We start from the raw sequence: 11,508 nt of genomic DNA on the forward strand, positions 1-11,508 counted from the left end.
GGCTTGGTGAACAGGAGCAAGGAGGAACAAGGGGACAAAATTGTCCTCTCCCCTCAGCAGAGTTGTGTGTGCAGAACAGGAAGTTTTCAGCTCCTCCTTTCTTCTCACTCCAACCCTTCAACACATGCAGCTGTTCTTCCTTTTGGGTCCCACAGCCCTGGGGCTGATCCCTCCAGGGATCAGAAAGAGCCACACTAATAGAGAGGGATGTGAGGGAATGATACCTTCTTCACATTTCTAGCATTACTGTCCTGCCTTTCCCCAATGCACCTCTATAAACCATATTTGAATTTTTGGATGAGTAAATCCTTCAGGAATTCATAATAATTGTACTGAAACATAATAACTGTACTGAAATGTGAATAATACATCATTTTCAGTCTGATACCCCTTTATTCTTTTTCTCCCTTAATCTTCCTGTCTCCCCCACTCCTGCCCTCCTAGGGGAAGCAGACTGCAAAGAGATTGGCGACTGTGTGCCAGGATCAGGATCCACATCTACAGATTTGTGCCTTCCTGCTCTTGATTATCTCAGGCGTTGTTCTCAGGTGTGCTAAACAATGTAATTATGCAGTTTAAAGCCACTTCACACAGAATGGCCACCACATGGTAACTGCTTGAAACTGCATCCATGGAGGGTTAGGGTCTGCTGTATTCAATGAACCTTTCATCTGAACATATCTACTGCGTAGATTGGTCATAGCCTGGAGGAATCTGCTTAGTGAGCCACTGTACATGAATGGCCTGCTTTTCAGGATAACCAGTACATGGATGCTATTTCTAGATTATATATTCCAGACTAAAAGAGTTCCAGTCTTCTCATATGAAAACTCCCTCACACAGGGTTTCATTCTTACACCATATGGATGATCTTTTTTTCATTCATGTGTCTGAACATTTGAATCCACCCCACCACTCGAAAAAAGTCCCAGAATTACATTCTTCCTTAGAACCAGAAGTCATTTTGGGGGGGATCGCAGTTCCCCCGGGTTAGGTATGGGGGACGGGGCACATGATGAAGCCCCGCCCCCTGCTTCCGGCCGCCCCGCTTCCGGCCCTCATTCAGCCAAGAGGAGGCAGGAGAAGAGGGAGGGTAAGTTGCTTCCTCCCTGCCTCTCCCCACCCCTGCCTGCCTGGGGGCAGGGAGGGCCTTCGCGGGGCTTCCTTGCACTCCCGCCGGCCTTGCAGGTCCACTGCAGATGTAATCCCCGCTCTCCCCCAAAATTCCATAATGCTTTACCAGTTCAATTGTCTCAGTTACCCTGGTCACTCCACCTGTCTTCTTTTGATTTTTTTCTCTTTTCCACCCTGAGAGTCAGTGACAGTGTAAGTGGTTAGAGAGTCAGACTAGTATCTGGGAGATCCAGGTATTAACTCTCCTTCTGCCATGGAAGCCTGCTGGGTGACCTTGAGCCAGTCAAACATTCTCAGCCTAACTAGAGATGTACCACAGCAGTGCAGGCACTAATGGCTGATGCAACTGTCTCTGCCATGACAGGAGAGACAGCAGGGAAAATCTTACCTGCAGTGTGTGCCAAACTTCTTACCTGCAATGTGTGCCAAAATGAGCTCTACAGGCACTTCATTTTCCCACAAGGAATATGCAGTTTCCTCTGCAGGCCCTGGTTTGAAGTTGCTAGACCCTAATAATGAGTTCATCTGCCTAGCTTTATTCTAACAAGTGGAAAAGTTTAAGCTTAACCTTTGAGTGTTAACAGTGCAAATTCAGCATTCACCTTGCAGTTTCCCCTCTTTGGCTGATGCAAGCCACAAAAAGAAGAGACAGTTTCACTTAATTCTTGGAGTATTTTGCTCCTAAAGTTCTCCTGATACTCAGAGACATGTTTTGGAGCAAACTGTTAATTCCTTGGGGAAGGGGAAGCTGGGGAAATATGTACTCTGCCAGCCCTTCCACAAACTCTTCCACTGGATCTAGGCCATTGTGCTTTCCTTTTCTTGTGACAATTGCACTAAAGCCTGAACAAAGAGCTGAGGCAAATTCTCAGTGCACATGTAACCTTAGAAGATAGGATACCAAAAGATTTTAGGAGAATAGTTTCTTGACTATGCGGCTTTTCCACATGATGCCTTGAATTTTTGCAAAGTAATGTGAGGCCATGCTGGAGAATGCCCCAGTCATCTTATTATTTGTATGTCTCTTTTTAGTTGCTTGCCAAAATCTACAAAATGCCCATGAAGCCTATTTTTCTCACTGGGAGACTTGCTAACTTACCTCAGAGAATACAGGAGAGATCTGCTAGCAGTGAGGAGGGCATTGAGTGTGTATTATCTGATTTTGATGATGATACAGGTAAGAAAAATTACTGTGTGGCTCTAAAGAAGAATTCATCTAAATAGTAGTTACGTAGTTAGGTATGTGCATTTGGCTATTAACTGGTCAAAAACCCAACAAAAAGTGCTCTTTTAACTAATATGTTTATTGTAACTGATCTTAATTGGGGAAAAAAATCAAAGGGCATGAGGAGCAGGTGTAGGAATTTGATAAATGTGTGTTGTTTGGTGTGAGTAATGAGAAAAGTGAATTATTTTGTCACTGGAGATTGGGTTAAGGGTTCAAGAGAGACCAAAGAAGACTAGTTCAGACAGCATACGTTCAAGTAACTTTGTTTTCCTGCACACCCTGCATCTGACTGATATCTAACAGAGTGATCCCAAGCAGAGTTACAGCTTTCCAAGAAATCTGCAACACTGCTTAGGATTGTACTCTACATCAGGTGTTATTGGGAGTCAGGAAGACACTGAAATTATCACCACCACACTAATAAAAACAAAACAACATAGTGAAATTACTAGGAATCCATTACCTAGCAAAACCTCTTAGAGTTTCCTGTTATAAATAGCTTTTACAGTATCACTTGTGCAGAGTTCATTATACATACCTTTCTTTTTCCTAGGCCTTATTAATGTTTGGATCATTCTGCTAGAAGAGTTGACAACTGCCATATCCAACTGCCCCCGTCAGCATCAACCTCCCACTTTGGATTTGCTCTTTGAGTTATTGAGGGATGTTACCAAAATACCAGGTAATTAACTATGTTTATTGGTATGATGGACCCCTGCTGCTGGTTTTTCTGTGAGGCAGATTTTCCTGCCAAAACACTAGATAGCTGTTCCCCACTCTGTCTAGGCAGACCCTTGGTAGCATGTGGTAATAAACAGTTTATGACGTTCTGAGTGTCCCATCCTGTGGTAGAGAAGATATTTGGCTTTTGCTCAGGCCAGAGATAAGCAGGAGCCCACTTGTTATTTCCTTTATAAATGGCACTTGACACAAAGTAAAGTTCAAACAGGAATGATGACTTTATTAAATAGGCACAGTTGGATTAGGAATAGGCAGGGGATGGGAAAATTGAGGTAATTTTTGTCGTATTTACAAAATATGATATTTTGAACAGGCTACAAAGTATTGTTGAAGATTAGTTTCTTAGAGACTGAGTTCTTAACAGTGAGAGGTTTGTTTGTCTTGGAGATTTCATAACCGTAACAATGTGTCTTAATAAAGATTCATATAACTATCTTAGTTTCCTGGAGATTAGTACTTTCTTCCTGTACATATTCTCCCTCACTGTGGGATTACAGTTTTCCCTTCGACTCTAGAGTCTAAGGCCATTTCCTTTTTCACCCAATCCAGGGGTCCCTTCAGAATTGAACCCATTTAATAGCTTAGAAGAAAATATTCTCCTTTTCCTAGAAGCTATATTCCCTTTTCTGTTTGGCTAAACTGGCAGCTTAAACTACTGACCAATCTCTTCTGCCAAACCTGACCTTCAGTTCTTGACCCAGTGAATTACATGGTCTTCAGCTTGCCTGACACTTAAACTAAAGTTCTTGTTCGGAACTTTTCCTCAGATTTGATGGCACACAGTAAGGACATGAAGTTGTGTCCCTTCGCTACACAAGTGAACTTGTACATTTCCCTCTGACAGACGCAGCAACTCCATTTGTCTGGCTTCTGACATGCCCTTAAAGCTCTCCTCAGCTGGTAATGACCAATCAGTAGCCTGTCAATCAACATGTGCTTCATAGTGAGGCATTAACCCTTTAATCTTCTTGCTCTCTGAATTTGATGCACTAAGCATCCTGCGTTTGGAAGTCAGTACATCACAACTGGCTTATACAAATAGCATGTCAGATTTTGTTTCTGGCTGCAGATATTGCTGTTGTAGATTTCCCCCTCCCGTTTCTTTTTTGAGTGTGTTTCAAGTCAAGACATATTTCATCCAGTTTGTGTTATTTATCCTCCAGGTCCTGGATTTGGTATTTATGCAGTGGTACATCTTCTGCTCCCTACAATGTCCCTGTGGCTCCATCGTAGTCATGGTGATCATTCTTACTGGGATGCGGCATCTGCTAATTTCAAGCATGCTATTGGCCTTTCATGCGAACTAGTGGTGGAACACATCCAAAGTTTTATACATTCAGGTAAGAAACGATATTCTCAACAACATAACTTTTTGCTCTAAACAAACACGGCTATTTGCTCTGTATGGCAGTGGTCTTCAAACTGTAGCAATCAAAAGGCTTCCATTTTGATTAAAATCTTTTTGTGGACATCCCCTCCCCCAAATTCTCCCCTCATGCTTAGTAAAACCATGTATGCTCTGTAGAACTTTCATATTCTTTTATGCTCTCAAAATAATAAGTGAAACCCTTATCAGCTATACTTCAAAAGCAAGTTTAATTTTAAAAATGCTTTTATTGTCTGGCATGGTCTACAAGGCTAGGTTTAGAAAAAAGTTGATTTTAGAAAGCCACAACTCAGAAAGCACCTACCCATGTTCTAATCAGTCTCACTCCTAGATTGCATTGGAAGGGACTTTGCATTACAGAACGCAAAAACCCCTTTCTTATTTGTTGGGAAATACAGTGAGAATCTTTTCAGTTTTATCTTAGAAGTAACTGTTATGACTGCCTTAGAACTGTGCCTTCTTTTTGGCAGCCAGACAATCAGAGTTCATAGGGCTGAGCTATTGGTGCTGAGCAACCAATCCGTTCACTTTCTGGCTAGTACTCTGAGGTGATCTGGCAGCTCCCATTCTTCAACAAAGAAGAAGACAATTTTATCCCTTCCCGAGGTGAAGAGTACCTGCTCCATGGATGTGTCATGAAAAGGACTTGCATCCCAGTTTGAGATGTGCTTTTCTACACCATAATCTGTACCTTCTAACATGGCTTATTAAGGCAGAGTGGGAACAGATTAAATTCCCAACTGTATTTTCAGTGCAAGGTAATTGTGAGTAGAGAATCAGGGGTGAGGCGGTGATAGTTACCTGATATTTGTTGTATTGTTGTGCATCATAATGGGTTGTCGGAATAATGGGTGCTTACACGTTCTCCCTGTTTACCAACATGGATTCTGTCAAGGTGGAGAAAGAAGTGTCAGTAGCTCTAGTAGGGTTTACAATTACATGTACAAAAAACTCAGGTAAGTTTCAGCAGTCAGGACAGTTTTGTTGAGACTAAGGAAGGGATTAAAATAATGAACTTTTTGACCATGTGTGAACTGTGGCTACTAGCCTTGGCTGCATAGTCTGATGACACTTATGCAAAAGCAGCATATAAAGTTGAATATGTGGTATTTTTGATTATAAATGGGCTAATAACAATAATTTGCATGCAGTATAATCAGTATAATCAGTATTGTGAGCAGAGGAAATTCACAGTGTGAGTTCATTGTTTTTGAATTTCACAGCATCAGACTGTTTATTGTTGGGTTTTTTCCATACTTGGAGATAGTGAGAAAAGTCTACTGTCTCATTGGTTTGTATTAAGGTTTCAAAAATGTAAATTTAAATGTATATAACATTGGAAGCTGATTCAGGGAATTGTAAGGCAGGAGTGCCAGGCCCAGCTGTATTCTTCAAATGCAAGTTTCCAGCGCCAAGCCAGGTATGAGCATATAGCGTATAGCCCCTGCACATCATGGCATACATTCACTGACGCACAGCTGGTCAGCTCAAACCACTCAACAAAAGACAACTTTTCAGGGGAAACCAATGCAAAAACACAAAGTTCTACCTGAACTTCCTATGGCAGCTGTCACAGAACTGAAGAGCTGGAATGGGCCAGGACATAAATTGACGCTATCAGTTGCCTCAATACAAGATCCCAGGCAATTCAGTATCCAAAATATTCTGTCCCCAAAACAAGCAGGTTCAGTAAAAAGAAAATTACAATTGTTGCAAGGGATTAAAAAGTTGTTTCAAACCACCTCCCCTTCTTTCACAACATATACATTCATGTTCTTTCTCTCTCATGTATATGCATATGAAAACAGTTCTGTTCGCTAAGGCCAGTGATCCATTTAGTCCAGCATCCCATTCCACACAGTGGACAACCAGAGGCCACTGGAAGGCTTACAAGCCAAATTTTCTGTCTATTGTTGCCTCCCCCTTTAGCCACTGGTATTCAAAGATGAAGATGGAGGTTCTAATTAGTCATCATAGCTAATAGCCTTTGATGGACATATCCTCCATGAATTTGTTTAATCCACTTCTCCAGCCATATATATGAATGGCCATCACTAATCATGTGGTAGTGAGTTCCTCAAATAAATTATTCTTCACTCAAATAATTATTAATCTCTCTTCAATCTACTGTCTATCAGCTTCATGACCCACCTAGCATGTTCAGTCATTCAAGGATACAGCAAATTAATAATGACAAACTCCAAACCAAGGGTGATTGCTGTAAGAAGTTCACACATACATAGAACAAAGGAAAAATTGTCCGTCTTTGAAGATATGAATTGTGTTTAGTAGAGCTACTCATAGCCAGCACGAGAACGAGGTCTATACAGATACAAATGGGATTGCTATACTACTGTTATTGAATATAACCTTTTGAATTTTGAGCTGCTAAGCCTAGTGATTTTTCTCACAAGAGTTGTTATGTATTCTTCCTGATTTACATTGATTTTGTTGCTATGGTTGAAATGATTGTTGTTATATGAAACTTTAATAAAAATATTAAAAAATAAAAAGACCACCTAGCAAAACAGGGCTGCTGGGCTTTCTAAAATATTTAAGGTTTTGTGCATTTCAGCTGTGCAAGGCTTGAGGCAGGGAATGTTATTTTGTGTGTGTATATAATTTTTATAAAACCTTAAAACTATATATTCTTCTACTATGTAAATCTACTATGCCAGGTTTGATACCAAAACTAACACTTTTATTTTTTCTGTAGATATTGGTTATGAGAATATGATCAATGCAATGCTGAAAGACCTCTTCAAGTTACTGGTAGCTTGTGTGGCAGAACCCACAGAATCTATCTCAAGAGTTGGGTGTTCATGTATCAGGTAATGTAGATTTTCCTTTCCATATTCATTAACGCATTAAAAGAACAAAGTAAGGGAAAACTTTTTTATTAGACAGTCTAATATTGGCTGTCCATGAAGAGAACACCTGAGTTTCCATTATCACAACACATGGCTGGACTGATATGTGCTGTTGAACACAGCAACATACAGACATTCCTCCTTGCTGCCGTTCTACTATATCTAAGCAGGGTATATTATTTTTACTTAGGTATAGCCCTAAAGGTATAGCCCTAAAGGTATAGCCAGTTTGGTGTAGTGGTTAAGTGTGCGGACTCTAATCTGGGAGAACCGGGTTTGATTCCCCACTCCTCCACTTGCACCTGCTGATGTGACCTTGGGTCAGTCACAAGCTCTGGCACAGCTGTCCTTGAAAAAGAGCAGTTTGTGTCAGAGTTCTCTCAGCCCCACCAACCTCACAGGGTGTCTGTTGTGGGGAGGGGAAGGGAAAGGAGTTTGTAAGCCACTCTGAGACTCCAAGTGAAGGGTGGGCTATAAATCCAATCTCCTCCTCCTCTTCTTCTTCTTCTTCTTCGAAGCTGGGGTTTGGGAGAGATGATATTTAAAAAGGGATGGTATAAAAAAGGAGAAAATGGAGCTCAATTTGAAAAGTGGAGTAAGATGGTATTTAGCCAATTAATAAAATAATCACTTTATTATTTTACCCAAGCCAAGACCTCCCTTGGGTGGCTAGGGTTAAACTTGACTTTTCATCTCTGGCTACTATCTAAGGGGAAACTTGGTGCCTAACATAGATTGTTCTGTTTTTAGGTATGCAGGTTTCATGGTGCGGAAGCTAGGGGTTTTTTTGTATATGCAGTTCAGGACAGACAAAAGGACATACTACTTTACACAGAAAGTGATTAAAAATGTGGAATTCACTGCCAGAGGAAGTAGTGATGGCCACAGGAATAAACAGCTTTAAAAGGGGATTAGATACTCATGGAGGATATGCCTATCAATGGCTACTAGCCATGGTGACTGAGGGGGACCTCCACATTCAGAGGTACTAATCCTCTGAATCTCAGAGCCAGGAGGCAACATCAGGGGAAGGCCTCAGCTTCTATGCCCTGTTGTTGGCCCTCCAGAAGAAATGGTTGGTCACTGTGTGAGACTGGATGCTGGACTAGGTGGACCATCGGTCTGATCCAGCAGGGCTCTTCTTATGTTCTTAGTATAGGTGAAACATTGTTAATAGAATCTGAAACCTGGAGGGAAAGAAGGGCTGTGACATTTTGTTCATATTGCATTTAGTTCACTAACTAGCTTATGAACCAGAACATTGTAAACAAAATTTTAAACGAAAAAGAAAAAACTAGCAAGCAGTATGCAATTATTCTATCCTGGGAGGGAAAGCGTTCTCTTTTAGTGGCCAGAAGGGAAAAATTTGGACTTCGACACCCTTGCACAAAGTTACCAAGTGACTAATAAAATCATCAGACTATAACTGCTTAACACAATCTACTTTCCCCCTCCCCTTTTCAAACTGAGCTCTGTTTCTTGCCAAAATGGGAAGCACACTGTGGGATATTATTCTTCATGAAATGTATCTAACCTGGGTTAAAATTGGTTTAAAGTCCTTAAACCAATCACTGAACCACTCTTTAAAGCTAGCATCTGAACAAAATGGAAGTGGGGAGTTAAATAATTACCACTGAACCGAGTTTTTAATGCTCTGAGTCCCTGAATTTTCAGCACCATATTGCTTCATTGGCTTTCTTCTTGTTTGCAGGTATGTACTAGTGACAGCAGGTCCAGTTTTTACAGAAGAGATGTGGAGGCTGTCGTGCTGTGCATTACAGGATGCATTTTCAGCTACTCTTGAACCGGTGAAGGTATAACCTGCAATCTACTGGATGCTGCAGCGTGTGTTGCTGTCCCCCTACTATTATTTGCTTAGATAGGCTGCTCAGTTTATGTATGCCTGTAATACCCACATGCACCATTGCATCCACATGGATGGCATATAAGCAGACACTAGATTTTCTGCAATGGTAGCCTCTTGAAAAGTTGTCACTGCCATAATAGAAATCCTGGTAGTTAGTATAGACTTACATGAGGAGCACATCACTGTAAGCCTGGTCTGGAGCCCACTGCTTGCATGACGTCCTAGTTATCTTCTCTCAGCCTCAGTAAATCAGTCCAGAGTCACGACAGGGCTATTTTTGGGCAGGAACACACAGGAACGGAGTTCCGGCTGGCTCCCAAGTTGGCCACGCCCAGCAGGAACTCATTAGCATAATAGGCCACACCCAACAGCAGAAACTCATTAGGATTGGCTACATTAGGGGTGTGTGGCCTAACATGCAAAGGAGTTCCTGCTACAAAAAAAGGCCCTGGGTTTTGACAACAAACAAGGTAAACAGAACAAGCAAAAGGTGGGTGTGGCTGGATGAGCACACTTCTGGTAACATGGGGGTGCGGCCTAATGTGCTAATGAGCTGTGCTGTCAGGGGTGTGGCCCAATATGCTAATGAGTTCCTGCTGTTGGGTGTGGCCTATTATGCTAATGAGTTCCTGCTGGGCTTTTTCTACAAAAAGAGCCCTGCATGTAAAGAAGTCTGTTCCCTTTTGTAGTATAAAGCCCGTTGTGCAGAATGCATGATGTGGGCAAAATCTCACCATCTGGCATTAACTGCCAGGAAATCATGCATCAGCTCCACCTCAAAGGGTATTTGTTGCAGGGTTTGGAAAGTGTGTTAAACGTGTGTGTGAGAGAGAGACTGTCTGATTTTGGCTTAATAGCACAGCCTTACTCTTTATTTCATGAATGTAGGATAGACTGTTTGGCAAACAGGATACACAGTGAATACCCAACGTTGTGTTTCTTGTAGAATTTGTTGGGCTACTTCCACAGCGGTTCTGAAAACTTCAGCGGTGACGCCTGTGAAGTGAAAGTGGCAGCCCCTTCTCTCTCTCCTAGTGCTGAAGCAGAGTATTGGAGAATCCGGGCCATGGCCCAACAGGTAAAAGGCACCTTCCCTAAAGCAGCATCCACATAGTGAACAAATAGAAACAAATAGGGATCGAAACACGTGGACGAACCGTTGTCAGGGATGCTCTAGGCTGATCCTGCACTGAGCAGGGAGTTGGACTAGGTGGCCTGCATGGCCCCTTCCGACTCTATGCTGCATGGCCCCTTCCGACTCTATGATTCTATAGAATGCACTTTAAATTTAAGCATTTCGAGCGTGGGTGCTGTTTTGACACTCCAAGTGAAGTAAGTGGGACTTCCAAGTGCTTACCTCAGGCTATGTTGTGTGCTGTGGGTTTTCCAGTGAGATCAGTTTACCTTCCAACCACCCCTTTCAATATCTCGAGTATGTTCTTCTACTTAGATAACTTGGTAATGGTAACAAGTTATATATTCAGGGATGGAAGATTGCACTTAATGCCCTACCTTGAGTTGAATTCTGGGCCCTGATTTTCTTGATTAAGAAGGTTCAGAGGCTTTAAACCCTGTCCTTGCAGTCAGTGGTTCTGTAAGCAACCATACTTAGGTTTGGTGGAGGCACTATTTGTTACACTGTATGCCCTTTACTATTTTTTAGAAGTATGCTTGCGATACTGGGTCAAAGATGTACAAGTAACGGCCTTGTACTGACTGACAGCATTTGTCCATCTAATCCGTTACTGCCTGCTCCATATTCTGAATGAATACAGTTCCTGTTCATTTACATATTGCTGCACTGCTCTAACTACAGGATACATTGATCCCAGGTTCATACAGCAGTCCAGATGAGGACCACTGCACCTGGGCAGAGGTGGCTTAAATCTTCTCCCTTTTCCCTCCTCCTGTTCTGACCCTAGTGAGATTCTATGTGCCCCACTGAGGAAACATGCTTGTGGGCCTTTGCTGCGTACATAGCTAGTGTTGCCAACCTCTGGGTGGTGGCTGGAGATCTCCTGGGATTACACTTGATATCCAGGCAACAGGGATGTTCATCCAGAGGAAATGGATGCTTTGGAAGATGAACTCTATGGCATTGTAAGCCATTGAAGTTCCCTTCCCTTCCCAAAACCTGCCCTCCTCAGGCTGCATCCCCAAAATCTCCAGGTATTTCCCAACTTGGAGCTGGCAACCCAAGCCCACAATAGGGGAAATAGTGGCTGCCCGTGACTGTGAGTTTGGAGAAATGGCCCAAGGGCCCTCTCCACCAAGCACCATG

General features: G+C 42.3%; 1 protein-coding gene across 1 annotated transcript in view; it reads left to right on the forward strand.

The window, feature by feature from the left end:
- ARFGEF3 (ARFGEF family member 3) overlaps nt 1-11,508 on the forward strand; it is a 129,786-nt gene that overhangs the window by 109,956 nt on the left and 8,322 nt on the right. The window contains exons 26-33 of the mRNA XM_015429180.1: nt 445-548; nt 2,167-2,311; nt 2,916-3,044; nt 4,267-4,443; nt 7,207-7,321; nt 9,072-9,174; nt 10,174-10,305; nt 10,891-10,925. Of these exons, the coding sequence (XP_015284666.1) occupies nt 445-548; nt 2,167-2,311; nt 2,916-3,044; nt 4,267-4,443; nt 7,207-7,321; nt 9,072-9,174; nt 10,174-10,305; nt 10,891-10,925 (940 nt within the window). The remainder of the gene's footprint in view (nt 1-444; nt 549-2,166; nt 2,312-2,915; nt 3,045-4,266; nt 4,444-7,206; nt 7,322-9,071; nt 9,175-10,173; nt 10,306-10,890; nt 10,926-11,508) is intronic.

This window comes from Gekko japonicus, unplaced genomic scaffold (assembly GCF_001447785.1).
Source record: "Gekko japonicus isolate JY-2015 unplaced genomic scaffold, Gekko_japonicus_V1.1 scaffold2895, whole genome shotgun sequence".
Taxonomy (NCBI): Eukaryota; Metazoa; Chordata; class Lepidosauria; order Squamata; family Gekkonidae; genus Gekko; species Gekko japonicus.